Source organism: Mastigoproctus giganteus, chromosome 10, assembly GCF_048544385.1.
Source record: "Mastigoproctus giganteus isolate SK-2022 chromosome 10, ASM4854438v1, whole genome shotgun sequence".
Taxonomy (NCBI): domain Eukaryota; kingdom Metazoa; phylum Arthropoda; class Arachnida; order Uropygi; family Thelyphonidae; genus Mastigoproctus; species Mastigoproctus giganteus.
Genome location: NC_143584.1, coordinates 43,458,309 through 43,476,851, shown reverse-complemented (window position 1 = coordinate 43,476,851; position 18,543 = coordinate 43,458,309). Strand labels below are relative to the sequence as shown.

Sequence of the window (18,543 nt, the reverse complement as noted above, 5' to 3'; positions counted from 1 at the left end):
AATGCTTTGTAAAAAGGATAGGTGGAACAGGACCAGGGTATGTCTGCCAGGGACAAAGGTTGATGACATTGTAGAGCGGATATCATCTTTTAAGGGCACAAAAGGTGATATAGTTGTACACGTTGGCACTAATGATATTAAGAGTAGGAGACCGGCGGAATTACTTAACAAGTACAGGTCACTGATGAAAAAAGCCGTGAATTAGGGTTGAATTTGAAAGTGTCTGCAATTCTGCCCACACACGATAGGAGGGAGTATATGATGAGAGCCCTCTCGATCAATTCGCCCCTGGAAAGATTCTGCAGGGCTCAAGGGATAGAACTTTTTTCAGCCTGGTCTGTACTTGTTAACAGGAGAGACTGCTTCTACAGGGATGGGATACACTTAAATAGAAAGGGTGCAAGAATGTTTGCTGATGCTATCGAGGCAGTATTAGGTGGGTCAGAAAACTGCTAGATTGGGGGGGATACAAGGATTAATAGATTAACAGTAGCCACTGGCAGAGGAGAAAGTGATTCTTGCACTGTTTCTATTGGAATGAGCAGCAGCCTGGAAAATAAGATGCAGGATATTTCAGAGACTGCTGGGAATCATGGGAGTACAAGTAAACACATGGGTTGTGTTAGGGTGGCTAAGAGGAAGAGCAGGTGCATGTATACTTGCGTGTACACCAATGCTAGAAGTTTAGTAAATAAATTTGATGAATTTGAGGTATTGCTCAAAACATCAAAGGCAGATATTGTTTGGATTTCAGAGACGTGGTGTCACACAGATATAAGGAATGCAGAACTGGAATTTGGGGAGTACAATGTCTATAGAAAGGATAGACAGGATAGGAAGGGAGGAAGGGTTATGCTATTAGTTAAGAAACACATAAAATCCAAGGAAGTGAAGCCAGTCGACATTGCTGGACAGTGCAGTGTCGAGTCAGTTTGGTGTGACATAAGCATTGGGAGATCAAAATTGAGAGTAGGAGTGTGCTATAGGCCTAATCACTCTGATGAGTATAATAAGAAACTGTACAGAGAAATAGAGTGGGCCAGTAAATCAGGGAGTCTTATAATGGGGGATTTTAATTTCCCAGATATTGACTGGAATTTGGGGGGCTGGTCACTCACACACTAGCAAGGCTTTTGTGGATTTATTGGATGATTGTTTTCTACATCAGCATGTTCGGGAGGTAACTAGAGGGAGTAATACTCTTGATTTGATTATCAGTAGTGATTCTTCATGCATTAAGAATCTGCAGATAAATGAACCACTAGGTGGCAGTGATCACAGTGTGCTGAAGTTGGATTTACTCAAAGAGGAAACAACCATTAGGGGTAAAGGAAAGGGATATTGCTTTCGTAAAGGCGACTACGATGGACTGAGACAGTATTTAAATTCTATACAGTGGGACCATCTGATGATGTTACCAACAGCAAATTCACAATGCGAAGCATTCAAAGAATTTATCTTGGAAGCTACTAGGCTTTACATACCAACTAAGAAATATTGTTCAATGTTTAGGCTTAAGTGGACGTCAGATGAACTAATGAGGCATATGGCAGAGAAGAAAAATGCATGGGATACATACAAATTAACACGTGACACAGAAGCCTATGATAGATACAAGTTGATCTGTAACCAAGTTACAAAGGAGGTTAGGCAGGCGAAGGCAGATTACGAGAGATCCTTGGCAAGGGATGCGAAGAAAAACAGCAAAGAGTTCTTTACTTATGTAAACTCTAGAAGGAAGGGGATGAATCAGATTGGTCCACTTGATATCGATGGGTCAACTGTTGATGACCCTGCTCAGGTAGCTAACAAACGAAATGAATATTTTGCATCGACATTCACACATGAGGAGTTATTCAGCGAGGGGAATACCAGAGGTGTATTCAACTCTAGCAGTATGCTAGAGAATCTTGTAATAACTGAGAGTAAAGTGGAGGAGAAATTGTTGAAAATAAACACAAGAAAGGCACCTGGGGTGGATGGGATCTATCCAGTTATATTAAAGGAGGCAGCAAAGGAAGTAAGCAAACCCTTAGCCATAATTATGAGAGCTTCCTTGGACTCAGGGGAAGTACCCAGGTACTGGAGATATGCAGATGTGACCCCAATTCAAAAAGGAGGATCAAAGGCTGACACAAGTAATTATAGACCTGTGAGTTTAACTTCTGTTCCAGTAAAATTAATGGAGGCACTGGTTAAAGAAGCACTGCAGGATCATCTACACAAGACTTCAGTTATAGCTTGGATACAGCATGGTTTTGTTAAGGGAAGTCTTGCCTGACCAATTTGATTGGATACTATGATGCAGTCACAAAAGAACTGGATGCAGGGTAACTTTGATATTATATACTTGGATCTTAGAAAGGCTTTTGATACTGTTGCACATGGAAGACTGCTGCACAAATTGGAGCAGTGTGGCATTGGAGGCAAATTGCTGCTATGGATAAAGGGGTGGTTGAGGGGGAGAAGACAGAGTGGTAATCAATGGACACTGCTCATTGGACTAATGTTATTAGTGGAGTCCCTAAGGGTTCAGTATTGGGTCCTTTATTGTTCTCTGTATTTATAAATGATATTGATGATGGTATATCAAGCTTAATGTCCAGGTTTGCAGATGATATGAAGGTTGGCAGGGTTGTCAAGGACACTACTGACACTATGCTGCTGCAACAGTATCTGGAAAGGTTGAGCAGATGGGCTGAGAGGTGGCAAATGAAGTTTAACATTGACAAATGTAAAGTACTACATATGGGAAACAGCAACCCCAGAGCAATGTATCAACTCTGTGGTACTACACTGACAGTGGTAGAGAATGAAAGGGAACTGGGGATGGTTGTGCAGGCAGATATGAAGTTCTCTGAGCAGTGCAGATGGTCTGCAAGAGTAGCTCATGGTGTATTGTCAATGATATATAGGAATTTTTCTAGCAGGGATAAGGAGGTGATTATTCCCTTGCATAAGGCAATGGTCAGGCCACACCTAGAGTACTGTATACAGGCCTCGAGGCCTCATTTCAAGACGGATGTAGAGCTGCTGGAATGAGTACAGAGAAGGGCAACAAGATTAGTGAATGGAACAAAGGGGGTGCTATGAAGAAAGGCTTAAGTTTTGTGAATTACAGTGTCGAGACTAGGCACCAGCGAGGTGATCTGATAGAGGTGTACAAAGCCTTGAATGGTTTGAGCATGCTCAATGCTGATGGGATTCTTCCTCTAGCTCAGAATAATCACCTGAGAGGGCATAAATTCAAATTGAGGAAAGACAGATGTAGGATAGATGTGCGGAAATTTGCCTTTAGCCAGCGGGTGGTTGGTAGATGGAACAGAATTCCATCCCTTGTCGTGGAAGTTGATAGCCTAAATAAGTTGAAGGCTCAGCTGGACAGGTATTTCGAACGAACAGAGGGGTGAAGTGGAAGTGGTTATTTTTTATTTATTTATTTTACTTTTTTTTTCTTTTTTTTTTGGCTGATGCTGCATAAGCTTGCTTTCTTGCATCAAATTCCTCTACTAATGCTAACTTAAAGTATGACTTGAATGACAAAATATTGGGAACCACTGCAATAGATACTAATTGAGACTGACTGCAATAAATGGATAATTCATGCATCACTATATCTAGATAAGCCATTGAACAAGATGATGTCACAAACTCACTGCAATGCCACAATTTCAAGGTACAAAGTCAGACCATGAATTTTTTCATCATACCGCACATAGCATATTTATTTCTTTTTTTCTTTCTTTTTTTTTTTTTTTTTAGTAAACAACTAATTATTGAACTCTTGTGACTACTCCCCAACCATATCCAGTCCTGCCTTATGCAATGCATGGAAATTATTTTAAATAATTGAAATAAACTCTGTATTCTGAAATCTCATAGCACAATTTTTTTTCTCATGCTGAAACTGAAAATATTCTTCTTCTTCTTCGGTCCTTAGCTGGCAGCTGGGGGAGGCGGTTGGCCACGCAACCAGTATGCTGCTGTAGGTGCCGCAGGGTTTCGGACTTGCTCTGTGATGTTCTTCCATACCTTACGATCCATGGCTTCAGTCCTGGCCTGGTTAAGGTCGAGACGTCGGCTCTTCAAGTCATCTTCCACTTGCTTGGCCCACGTTTTCCTAGGCACGGTCCGTTGGATGCTCCATTGGGTGGGTCGTTGTCTCCAAAGGAGTGTGGATGGTATTCTGTTCGTGCCCATTCTACATATGTGGCCAAACCATCTGAGCCTTCGCTTCTGGATTTGGTCGGCAATGGTTGGTTGCTGTTGGCATCTGGCGTGGATGGTATCATTAGTGATGCGGTCGCGAAGAGAGATGCCCAAGATCTGCCGCAGGCATCGCATTTGGAATACCTCAAGTTTGTTCAAATCTAACTTGAGACAAATCCATGTTTCCGATCCGTAAAGAAGAATGGGCAGGATCAAAGTCCGAAAGAGTCGGATTTTAGTCTTTGTGGAAATGTTGGTCCTCTTCCACAGACACCATTTGAGCGAGGCGAACGCAGTGGCCGCCTGTCCAATTCTGCTGTGGATTTCCATGGTGGATGCAACTTTCTTCTCCTGGACCAGCGACCCAAGGTATTTAAAGTCCTGCACTTGCTCGATCTGGACGCCTTCGAGATAGATGGTGGCTTGCGACCCATCTGTTGTCAGGGCCTTTGTCTTACCAGCATTGATCTTCAAACCGTATGGCCGGGCAATGCGGGCAATGTCGTAGAGGATGTCCGTGGCTTCAGCGTCGTTACCGGCAAGGATAACATTAATATTTAGTAACAAAAATAACAAATTATATAATGCAGCAGAAGCCTATTCAACATGTGCAAACATTGCAACGAACACTGACACACACCCTCATTACTCTTGACATGATTATCAATATTAATTTCAATATCATGATTAATACAAATGTATTCATCATGGTGGTCCAAAGGAGCAGTTATGATATTTTTCTGATAATTTTGTGAAATTTTATTTTTAATTTTATTTACCAATAAAAGCCAAACCATTTATTTAACAATGCACTTTTCTGGAATTTGCTCTTTTCAAAACTAATTGACTAATTCTTTTAAATTTTTACTTTCTAAATCACTGATGAAAGCGAGAACTTATCCTGAGACATTTTATTGAAGCAACTGTTCAAATATTTCTAAAACCAAGACTTCACTTACTAAAGGGTTATATTAAAAATATTTTTAGCGCTGTTATTGCTTTGTCTTATTGTATCAAGATATAAATTATTAAGATATGCAAATCTGTAGCAACATTTGAAGAATATATCTATGATAAGATAATAAAGATAAGGTATCTTATCTTTATAATCTCATCTTAGATATTCTTCAAACATTTTATAGCTGTACAAATAAAATTGACAATATCTGGGGCAAAAACTGGTGTTTTCCCACTCACTGCTCTCTTCATCTGTTTATGGTTTTACAACAGCAAGAAAACTGCCATTAAATAGCATGTTCGGGAGGCAACTAGAGGGAGTAATACTCTTGATTTGATTATCAGTAGTGATTCTTCATGCATTAAGAATCTGCAGATAAATGAACCACTTGGTGGCAGTGATCACAGTGTGCTGAAGTGGGAGTTACTCAAAGAGGTAACTACCATTAGGGGTAAAGGGAAGGGGTATTGCTTTCGTAAAGGCGACTACAATGGACTGAGACAGTATTTAAATTCTATACAGTGGGATCAACTGATGATATTGCCAACAGCAAATTCAAAATGGGAAGCATTCAAAGAACTTATTGTGGAAGCTACTAGGCTTTACATACCAACTAAGAAATATTGTTCAAGGTTTAGGCCTAAATGGTTGTCAGATGAACTAATGAGACATGTGGCAGAGAAGAAAAATGCATGGGATACATATAAATTAATGGGTGACATGGAAGCCTATGATAGATACAAGTTGATCTGTAACCAAGTTACAAAGGAGGTTAGGCAGGCGAAGGCAGATTACGAGAGATCCTTGGCAAGGGATGCGAAGAAAAACAGCAAAGAGTTCTTTACTTATGTAAACTCTAGAAGGAAGGGGATGAATCAGATTGGTCCACTTGAGATCGATGGGTCAACTGTTGATGACCCTGCTCGGGTAGCTAACAAACTAAATGAATATTTTGCATCGACATTCACACATGAGGAGTTATTCAGCGAGGGGAATGCCAGAGGTGTATTCAACTCTAGCAGTAAGCTAGAGAATCTTGTAATAACTGAGAGCAAAGTGGAGGAGAAAATGTTGAAGATAAACACAAGAAAGGCACCTGGGGTGGATGGGATCTATCCAGTTATATTAAAGGAGGCAGCAAAGGAGGTAAGCAAACCCTTAGCCATAATTATGAGAGCTTCCTTGGACTCAGGGGAGGTACCCATTGACTGGAGATGTGCAAATGTGACCCCAATTCACAAAGGGGGATCAAAGGCTGACACAAGTAATTATAGACCTGTGAGTTTAACTTCTGTTCCCGGAAAATTAATGGAGGCACTGGTGAAAGAAGCACTGCAGGATCATCTAGACAAGACTTCAGTTATAGCTAGGACACAGCATGGTTTTGTTAAGGGGAAGTCTTGCCTGACCAATTTGATTGGATACTATGATGCAGTCACAAAAGAACTGGATGCAGGGAATAACTTTGATATTATATACTTGGATCTTAGAAAGGCTTTTGATACTGTTGCACATGGAAGACTGCTGCACAAATTGGAGCAGTGTGGCATTGGAGGCAAGTTGCTGCTATGGATAAAGGGGTGGTTGAGGGGGAGAAGACAGAGAGTGGTAATCAATGGACACTGCTCATCGTGGACTAATGTTATTAGTGGAGTCCCTCAGGGTTCAGTATTGGGGCCTTTATTGTTTTCTGTATTTATAAATGATATTGATGATGGTATATCAGGCTTAATGTCCAAGTTTGCAGACGATACGAAGGTTGGCAGGGTTGTCAAGGACACTACTGACACTATGCTGCTGCAACAGGATTTGGAAAGGTTGAGCAGATGGGCTTCGAGGTGGCAAATGAAGTTTAACATTGACAAATGTAAAGTACTACATATGGGAAACAGCAACCCCAGAGCAACGTATCAACTCTGTGGTACTACACTGACAGTGGTAGAGAATGAAAGGGACCTGGGGGTGGTGGTGCAGGCAGATATGAAGTTCTCTGAGCAGTGCAGACGAGCTGCAAGAGTAGCTCATGGTGTATTGTCAATGATATATAGGAATTTTTCTAGCAGGGATAAGGAGGTGATTATTCCCTTGTATAAGGCAATGGTCAGGCCACACCTAGAGTACTGTATACAGGCCTGGAGGCCTCATTTCAGGAAGGATGTAGAGCTGCTGGAACGAGTACAGAGAAGGGCAACTAGATTGGTGAATGGGACAAAGGGGTTCTCTTACGAAGAAAGGCTTAAGTTTTGCAAATTACAGTGTCTGGAAACTAGGTACCAGCGGGGTGATCTGATAGAGGTGTACAAAGCCTTGAATGGTTTGAGCATGCTCAATGCTGATGGGATTCTTCCTCTAGCTCAGAAAAATCACCTGAGAGGGCATAAATTCAAATTGAGGAAAGACAGATGTAGGATAGATGTGCGGAAATTTGCCTTTAGCCAGCGGGTGGTTGGTGGGTGGAACAGACTTCCATCCCTTGTCGTGGAAGTTGATAGCCTAAATAAGTTTAAGGCTCAGCTGGACAGGTATTTTGAACGAACAGAGGGGTGAAGTGGAAGTGGGTTTTTTTTTTTTTTTTTTTTGGCTGATGCTGCATAAGCTTGCTTTCTTGCATCAAATGCCTCTACTAATGCTAATGCTAATGCTAAATTTTGAGAAACAAGAAATGTAAAAAAGAAAGCAACAAATATATTATGTAGTGTATATATATTTATCTATATTCTTGATATATTTATTTGTATTTCTTTTTGGTGTTTTAGAGCAAGAACTGTTGATATTTATGATCCATTTCAATTTCAGAAGTACGATGAATAATTTGCATTAAAGGTTCAGAGAGTGGCTATATATATATATATATTTTTTTTTTTTTTTTTTTCAATAGTAATATCTGCACTCATACTTATTTCCAAACATCAATAATAGAAAATTATTCTATGCCTTTATTAATCCATGTAGTAGCAGCAGTAGTATCTATAGATAGTGATGTGCAATCTGAGAGTGGAGAAGTAAGTGTATTGAGGAGTTCTTTTATGATGAATGGCAAGGACAGCAAAACTTTTACTTCAGCGAGTGTAACATTTAGTTTACCCTTAGCTTGGAGAGTAGGGTAATGGTTTTCATCCACACAGTTTTTGATGTAATGCATAATACTGTTAAGTTTTGATAAGAGCTATTTTTTTTTTTAGAATACTGTATTGATTTTCAGATAAATTACAAAGAATTTAAGGTCAGTTAATAAATATATGGATATATATTTATATATATACCTTCATAAGCAGCAGCGGCAATTGTTACAATATCAGTAACATTTGGAGTAAGCTTGGCAAAAAAGGGTATCTTTACAGCAGATCTAACCCACAAACAAATTTTCTTCACAATTTCAGGATTCTGTAAAGATATTACTGTAATTAAAGTAAAAGAATTTAGTTCAAGGTGCAAGTTAAATTTTAAATACCCAAGAAGTTGTATGCTTCATTACAGTATACACGTTGAAAATTAACAGTAATAAACATTAAAGCACTCAATACATAGGGGATGACTTTTGGCACATGAAAGCAAATCTGAGTATACATAAGCTATAATGTTATGCCATATGAGGCTACTTGTTTGTGAAATAATGCAGGACCCTTTCTTTCCCTGGGAAACATGCTGCCCTTTCCTGCACAGGAAAGATTATGCATCTTTGGTACTAGAGAGCACCATTTGTGGTAGATATTTTTTTGCTATAATGCAGTACCACTATCCTATTCAGCAGAGACCTTACATGGCTGATAATGATGTTTGGATTCCAGAAGAAAAAAATCGTCAAATAAAATTTGTACACTTCTGCATTCAATTTTTGATTTTGAGGGTCAGTCTGCTCCCAGTAAAGACTGAGGACAGAAACTAATATATTTTTAAATTCTACAGCATCAAAAGAATGATCATAATTTTTTTTTCACAACATACCTTTATTAATCATCCTATCATCATATTTTGATGGTCCTTTTCAAAGTAGTCCTCATTTGATGAAATGCACTTACTCCAATGTTTCTGCCATTCTTCAAAAACATTGTGGAAGCAATTTTTTGAGATGCATTTGAGAATTGCCTCTGATGCCTTTACAACTTCTGACAACTGGAAACATTTTCTTTGCAGTTCCTTCTTTAACTTTGGAAATAAAACAAAATCATAGGGTGCAAGGTCAGGACTATAAAAGTGGATGAAGAATACATTTGACATTAATACTAGCTAAGTACTCAATAATAGTATGAGCAATGTGAGGTCTTGCATTGTCATGATGCAGCATCCACCCACCTGAGTGCATTTGTGGTTATTTGCAATGAACGTTATCCCACAAAGTGTGCAATACAGTGCAGTAGTAAGGTCCCATAGCAGACATATCACGTAGCACAATGTGCAGAGGTAAACCATTCCTTGAATGTCAATAAAAGAGATGACTATAACCTTTCCTTCAGAAGCCACAACTTTTCTTCCTTTTTTCAGTGTTGGCAATGATGTAGATTTCCAAACAGAGCTTTGTTGCTTACTTTCTGGGCTGAAACGATGAATCCATGTCTCATTTGGCATTATCACCTTGTTCAGAACCATTTGCATATGACACTCATTTTTTCATGCTTCCCAGCATGCAAAAATGAGTGTCATATGCAAATGGTCTAATTGAGAACACCATGTGTGCTTCCCACTGATATTCTCAACATCTCTGCCAGTTGCCTTATTGTTATACAATGATCATCTCTCACAATTACAGAAGCTGTGTTTATGATTTCTATGGTGACAGCAATGTTTGGAGCTCTGGGACCACCAATTCTTATGATTGAATCATGTCCATCTTTAAACACTCTAAACCACCTGCAAGCTGTACTATACGTAAGTGTAGATTCAACATAAACTCAACATTTCATATGCTTCAGCTGATGTTTCTTGAGGTGTAAACAAACTCTTAAAGCAGCATACTGTTCTTTTTGTGTCATGTCAATTATTACATATGCAAAATTGAATAGGCATAAATCTGACTGACTGCCAAAGTCATACAGTGCACACACATCAACTCTGCAGTTGTTATGTGATGCAACTTGATTTGGTCTTAAATTCTGAAGTTCGGCTAGAAATAGCAAGCAGTACAGTTGTTCATAAAAAATTATGATCACTCGTTACTGAACAGCCCTCATATTTAATGAATTTGAGATACTTCCAAGGCCACCATTTTTAGCTACAGACTTGTCATCAACTGGCAAGATCTGTATTAGCAAACATACGCTGTATTGTGAATAATGTAATCATTAACGGCCATTATTATGGAAGTAAAACTTCCATTTTAGCATATAATACCTGTTATGTATATACCTTTAACCCCTCTAAAACTTGTATGCATTTTCTCTGTAAAGTACAATATCTACTTGTAATCTATTACTAGTGTGAATGAAGTCTTTTGGAGACATGACATTATGAAGAGACCAAACATTCATATCCACACTGATAAAAAGAATCTGTTGACAGACAGACTGACTAACTGACTGCAAGATAGCAGCAGAGTTAACTTGATAATAGTGGTTAGAGGGCCTCCAAGTAAGTTAGTGAAACTTGCTAACTTAATCAGATCACACATGGTTCTTGGGGCCATCACAAACATTCTCTCAGGTATGTCAAGCCGAGCTTGCTATTTGGCAGTCTGATGGAATAGATATGACAGTCCAGTTGTTCTGCCACAACCAAATCCTTTGCTTGCACCTACACAATGACAAGACTGTTAGTAACTCTGGGTATAACCTGCCCATGTGCAAGTCCTGAAATACAGCACCTAGTATACTGGAGGTAACCACTGAAGTGTGAACAAACGTAAGCAGGAATTTAGGTGTGCCGCCTACACCACATGGCGATATGCCATTACTCTTTGTTACCATGCAATACTAGGTGGTAGATGACTCTTATCAACTGATGCAATACCACCACATTGCTTATTGAAGATTTGAAATAGTGGAACTAATGTTTAGTCTCCAGAGCATGTTCCAGCAACCCCCCCCATCTCTTCCATCATGCAGTATGATTGATGTCTTTTGAGGTTATGGAGGCTGTCATGGTGATATCCAATCTTCCTTACATTTCTTCAACTTCAACATCTGTCGTTGTAGAAGTTGATAGCTTAAATAGATTCAAGGCAGAACTTGACAAACATTTGGAGCGAGGGGATGGGTGAAATAAGGGGTTTTTTTGGCTGATGCTATATAAACTTGCTTTCTTGCATCATGTGCCCTTGCTAATGCTAATTTTGAGGGTACAGCTCTAAAACAGTGTTCACCGGCTGGGCACTAGATAATCCACTGGACTAAACTTTGGTAACTCTCCAGGAAGCTTCCAGATCAGCTAATGTGTAATCTCGCTGCCTTTACTTTGCCAGATAGTGACTGGAAGGAGCCCAAGTAGTGCACAAGCAAGTGACATTGTCGAGGCCAAGTTACATCGAGGAGCTGGGTATATTCTACACATGTGTAAGCCGTATCCAAAATTTCATTACTTCCTACAACACAACATCTTCCCCTCCTGTACTTTTATTTACTACTTAAATATGTCATGAATAGTCAAACTAACAGAACAAGCTTAACTAGGAAAAGATCTAAACATTCCAAAAACTTCCTCATTAATTTCACAAATATACATTGTTTTAGCTCCAATTGCAATGATATACATTTCCACCTGCAATCTGCTCCACCTACTTTTTCTGACAGAATTTCAATCATCAGTTGCCTCAACCACTGCTCATCTCAGTTGTCCCAATTATTTTCGCTTCACAAGTGGTACTTGTGCATATGTCCACTCTGATGTCCCTGTCAGAGACTTAGTAATTTGTAATCTCCTCTTTTCAATCTACTCTAGCTTAAAATCTCTCTACCCAACTCTGTCAAATTCATCTCTTGCCTCTATCATTCTTCTAGCTCTACTAATCACTTGGAACTTTGGCTTGCTCTCTTTGAAACAAATTTATCCAGCCCAACTTGCTCAACATTGAGGTAATTTTCCTTGGTGATTTTAACATTTATAACTCCAGCTGGCTTCCGTTTACTAGTCACACAAACCCAGCTTGTCAAGATGCTATGGCTTTTCCAATTACTAATTACCTTGCACAGATTGTTCATTTATCTACCAGAATACCAGACAATCCTAACCATAAAGCCAATGCTCTTGAACCTTTTCTCACAAATAACTCTTCCAAGTAACCCTTCAAAGAGGGCACTTTGGTCACGGAAAAGAACAGTCAGTGGATTTTTGGCTACTGTACAGGGATACGTTTTTAGATAATTTTACGGTATTCTTTGTTAATTAACATACTACATTGTGTTTTACAAAGATATCAAATAGGTTTAGTAGTGTTCATTAGCTACTTATTTTGAATTTAATTTCTGATTTTTGGAAGTTACCCCTCCCAGTGTTGGCACCAATATTGTTGAACTAGGTGCCATATTGTAATTGATAAGAAATAGCGCAAAGTATATATCTCAAACTGATAGCATAAGGACTAACGTAAAACTAGATAACGTAATATGAAACAGTGTATTAGGAATCTGTTAGCTTAGCATAGTATTATCAATTAATCAAAATATTTATTAATCTTATTAAATTCCACTGTTAAATAAACTGTATTTAAAATGGAAATTGTGACACAGATTAGAGCTGCGAAGCAAAGATCACATACTAGCGAGAGTGCTGCGACTCTGTGAAGAAGTGAAGGGGCGATTCTCTAATGCACCACAGTCTCAAAAAATATGTGAAATGTTTGCTGAACTTTCTAAAACAGCACATGATCTAGCCAAGGAGGATGTCTTTGTGTGTGCTAAATGCCTAGAGTGTCAAGAAATTAGGTGCCAACTCAGAGTTACGATGCACGTCTATGAGAGCTTGAGGTGTAGGGTAAATGACCTCGAAGAAATAAATGAGGGGCCCATCAAGCTCTCAGCTGCCCAGCTCAATGGCAAAGCTGACTCCTGTGCATCAGGCAAGACAGAGGCAAACTCCAAGGCAGAATGTGCTGGTCACAAAGGAACCAGTTATTGTTGGTGACTCTATTGTCAGGGAGACAGGGAATATACTATGCAAGGATAGGTGGAAGAGTACCAGGGTGTGTCTGCCAGGGACAAAATTTCATGACATTGTAGAGTAGATATCTCTTTTAAGGGCACAAAATGTGATTCTCTTGTACATGTTGGAATTAATGACATTAAGAATAAGAAATCTGCAGATTTATTCAACAAGTACAGGTCAATGTTGAAAAAATGTCGATAGTCAGGGTTGAATGTGAAAGTGTCTGCAATTCTGCCCAGACACAATAGGTGGGAGTATATGACGAGAGCCTTGTCGATCAATTTAGCCCAGGAGAGATTGTGCAAGGCTCAGGGGGTAGCATTTTTTCAACCTGGTTTGTGCTTGTTGACAGTAGAGATTGCTTCTACAGGGATGGGGTTACACGTAAATAGAAAGGGTGCAAGAATATTTGCTGATGCTATCGAGGCAGTGTTAGGTGGGTTGGAAAACTGCTAGCTTGGGGGGGGATACACAGACTAAAAGGTTAACAGTGGCCGCAGGCAGAGACAAAAGTGATTCTTGCACTGCTTCTATTAGAATGAGCAACAGCATGGAAAACAAAGCAATGGAGATTTCCAGGACTGTTGGAAGTCATAGTGGAACAAATAAATACATGGGCTGTGTTAGAGTAACTTAAGAGTAGAAACAGGTGCATGCATACTTGCATGTACACCAATGCTAGGAGTACATTTAATAAATATTATGAGATTGAAGTGCTATTCAAAACATCAAAGGCAGATACTGTTGGAATATCAGAGAAGTGGCGTCACACAGATATAAGCAGCGCAGAATTGGAATTTGAGGAGTACAATGTGTACAGAAAGGACAGACAGGACAGGAAGGGAGGGGGGGGGTTATGCTGTCAGTTAAGAAACACATAAAATCTAAAGAAGTGCATCCAATTGATGTTGGTGGACAAAGCAATGTTGAGCCTGTTTGGTGTGACATAAGCACTGGGAAAGGAAAAATGAGAGTAGGTGTGTGTTATAGGCCTAATGAATCCAATGTCTATAATGAGTAATTGTGCAGAGAAATAGAGGGGACCAGTAAATCACAAAGTCTCATAATGGGGGATTTTAACTTGCCAGATATTGACCGGAACTTGTGGATTGGTCACTCGCAAACTAGCAAGACTTTTTTTGGATTTATTGGATGACTGTTTTCTACAGCAGCATGTTCGAGAGGCAACAAGAGGGAGTAATACTCATGATCTGATTATCAGCAGTGATTATTTATACATTAAAAATTTTCAGATAAAGAAACTACTGGGTGACAGTGATCACAATGTATTGGTATGGGACTTACTTAAAAGATGTAACTGCCATCGAGGCTAAAGGGAACAGCTTTTGCTTTCTTAAAGGAAAGCTTTCTTTGCTGAATACAGGGGTCTCAGACAGTTTTTAAATTCTGTACAGTGGGATCAACTGATGTTAGCAATGTTGAATTCTAAATGGGAAGCCTTCAGGGACTTAATCTTGGAGGCTACTAGGCTTTTCATTCCAACTAAGAAATATTGTTCATTATTCAGGCCTATATGGACATCAGATGAATTAATGATGCTCATGGCAGAAAAGGAAAATGTATGGGATGCATATAAATTATCAGGTGACACAGAAGCCTATTACTTCACCTGCCTAACCTCCTTTGTGACTTCCATTGTTGGAAGTCACAAAGGAGGTTAGGCAGGTGAAGGCAGATTATGAGAAATCTTTGGCAAAGGATGCTAAGAAAAACAGCAAGGATTTCTTTACTAATATAAATTCTAAAAGAAGGGGATCAATCAAATTGCTCCACTTAACATAGATGGGCTCAGGAAGCTGATAAACTGAATGAGTATTTTGCAACTACATTCACACATGAGGAGTTAAGGAAGGAAAAAGTTTATCAAATTGTAACAGGGTGTGTAATGATTTTGTAATAACTGAGAGCAAAGTGGAGGAGAAAATGTTCAAGTTAAAGGAGGCAGCAAAAGAACTAAGCAAACATTGCACTCGGGAAGTCCCCATTGACTAGAGATGTGCATTTGTATCCCAAATTCACAAGGGGGAGGGGGGGGAATCAAAAAATGACATGAGTAATTAGAGACCAGTTATTTTTTACTTGTGTTATGGGGAAAATAATGGAGTGACTGGTTAAAGTAGGTATATAGGATCACCAAGACAAGAAAGCAAAAGCAGGAATAGTTCAGACACAGCATGGGTTTGTTAAGGGAAGTCTTATCTGAACAATTTGATTGGATACTACGATGTGGTCACAAAGGAACTGAATGTCAAAAATAATTTTGATATCATATACTTGGAATTCAGGAAAGCTTTTTTTGATACTGTTGCACATGGAAGACTGCTGTACAAATTGGAGAGGTATGGCATTAAGGGTAAGTTGCTACAATGAATAAAGGGATGGTTGAGTGGGAGACGTCAGAGAATGGTAATCAATTGACACTGCTCTTCGTGGACAAATGTTATTAGTGGAGTTTCCAGGGTTCGGTGCTGGTCCCATTGTTGTTTTGTGTATTCATCAATGATACTGATGGAGGTATATCAGGATTAATGTCCAAGTTTGCAGATGATACAAAGGTTGGCAGGGTTGTTATGCTACTCCAACTGGATCCAGATAAGTTGGGCAAATGGGCTGAGAAGTGGCAACTGGAGTTTAACATTGACAAATGCAAAGTACTGCATATGGGTAGCAATAACCCAAGAGAAACATACCAAGTGTGTGGCACTACACTCAGGGAAGTAGAAAGTGAAAAAGATCTGGGAGTAATTGTGCAGTCAAATATGAAGTTTGCTGAGCACTGCAGATGGGCTGCCAGAGCAGGTCATGTGGTCCTGTCAATAATATATAGGAATTTTGCTAGCAGGAAGAGGGCGGTGATTATCCTGTTGTACAAGCCAATTGTCAGGCCACACTTGACCATTGACTGAAAGATGTAGAGTTGCTAGAACGAGTACAAAGAAGGACAACAAGATTGGTGAGGGGAACAAAGGAGTGCTCATACCAAGAAAGGCTTAAGTTCTGCAAATTGCAGCGCCTGAGAGTAATCAGGTCACCTGCGAGGTGATCTGATTGAGGTGTTTAAGACCTTGAATAGATTGAGTTGAGCAAGCTGAATGCTGATGGGATTCTACCTCTTGCTCAGATTAAGAACCTGAGGGGGCATACATTCAAATTGAGGAAAGACAGTTATAGAATGAATGTGCAGAAATTTGCATTTAGCCAGCGGCTGGTTGATTGGTGGAACAGACTTCCTTTTTTTGTTGTGGAAGTTGGTAGCCTAAATAAATTTAAGACTGAATTGGACAGGCATTTGAAACGAATGGAGGGGTGAAATGGGAGGGTTTTTTTTTTTTTTGACTGATGCTGCATTAGCTTGCTTTCTTGCATCGTATGCCTCTACTAATGCTAAAGTACATGGAGGATATAAGCAGTTCTCTATACACCTCAGATCACAACTTGGTGATTTTCTCTTTGCCAATACAGCCTTCCTCTCATGCTCATTCTTATGCTGTTTGGCATTACAAGAATGCAAAATGGGTCGATCTGAAGATTTCTTTTCTTCTTTTCCTTGGTCAGATTACTGTTTTAAATCTTCTGATGTCAATGTTTCTTCAGATCATGTCAGTAAAATTATACTTGTAGGGATGAAATCCTTTATTTCCATCCAACTTTAAAATCTTATCCTTTATCTAATTGGCTTGCATCCAAATCTCTAGGTTCATTTCCTGGCTACATCAAAGTTTGCAACAATTGAAAAGCGGTTATTAATCAGTTCAAACTAGATTCTGAATCGGGCTAAGAGCAGAAACGCTCTTCTTGTCCAAATGGTACTCAAGCATTTTGGTAACTTGCCAAAGCTATTGGCCACAACTTTTGCACTTCTCTGTTTCTCTGTCAAAAGTGGATAGTTCTACTGCCACTTTATCAAAGGATAAAGCTGACATTCTAGCATACTACTTTCCTGCTAACCTGTATATTTAGGATCTTGATAGACCACCGCCTACCATTCCCAGTGCACTATTTGGTTTTTAGGAGCATTAGCAACTAAGGCCATATTGCTCCGGGATATGCGGTGGTCATTCCCTGACCTTTCAGTATCCTCTGCATTTGGTGGTGACAGGCCCCGAACCCTGGTCTAATCAAGAAGCGTGTGCTACACACTGCTGCTACTTCCCAGTGCATAGCAGTAATAGTAATACAGGCATGTGATGAAAGAAAGCCAGCGTATGAGCTTATATAGCATCAGCCAAAAAAAAATAAATAAATAAAAATAATAAAAAAAATAAATAAATAAAATAAAATAATTATAAAAAAAAAAGTAACAAAATAAATTTTAAAAAATTTGCACAACCATTCCCTTAAAGTTTGTCCAGCTCCTCCTTGAATTTATTTAACCTATCAACTTCCACAATGACAGATGGAAGTTTGTTCCAGCAATTAACCCCACTGAATAAAGGCACATCTATTCTACAACTGCCTTTCCTCAATTTGAATTTATACCCCCTTAGGTTCGTAATCTGAGCAAGTAGAAGAATCACATCAGAATTCAGTATGCTCAACCCATTCAAGGCCTTATACACCTAAATCAGATCACCTCACAGGTGCCTAGTCTCCAGTCGCAGCAATTTGCAGAACTTAAGCCTCCCTTGGTAAGAGAATCCCTTCATTCCCCTCACCAACCTTGTTACTCTTCTCTGTACACGCTCAATCAATACTACATCCTTCCTCAAATGAGGCCTCCAGATCTGTATGCAGTACTCAAGGCAGGACCTGACCATTGCATTCTACAAAGGGATAATCACCGCCTTTTCCCTGCTAGCAAAATTTTGTCAATATCATTGACACACCCATGACCTGCTCTTCCAGTCTGTCTGCATTGCTCAGAAAACTTCATATCTGACTGTACAATTACTCCCAGGTCTTTTTCATTTTCTACCACCTTAAGTGTAGTAACCACACAGTTGGTACGTTTCTCTGGGGTTACTTTTACCCATATGCAGTACTTTGCATTTGTCAAGGTTAAACTTCAGTTGCCACTTCTTAGCCCATCTGCCCAAATTATCTAGATCCTGTTGCAGTAGCACACTGCCATTACTGTCATTAACAACCCCCTGCCAACCAATGTATCATCTGCAAATTTCAACACTAAGCCTGATATACCTTCATGAATATCATTGATATATATACAAAACAAAAGTGGGCCCAACACCTCACCCTGTGAGATTCCACTAATAACGTTAGTCTACGAAGAGCAGCACCCATTGATTACCACCCTCTGTCGTCTCCCACTCAACCACCCTTTT

General features: G+C 39.4%; 1 protein-coding gene across 1 annotated transcript in view; it reads right to left on the bottom strand.

Annotated features, from left to right (window-relative positions):
- The window catches only part of su(r) (dihydropyrimidine dehydrogenase su(r)), a 466,373-nt gene that overhangs the window by 112,511 nt on the left and 335,319 nt on the right, over window positions 1-18,543 (bottom strand). Inside the window, exon 20 of the mRNA XM_090382920.1 lies at window positions 8,431-8,551. Within this exon, the coding sequence (XP_090239046.1) occupies window positions 8,431-8,551 (121 nt within the window). The remainder of the gene's footprint in view (window positions 1-8,430; window positions 8,552-18,543) is intronic.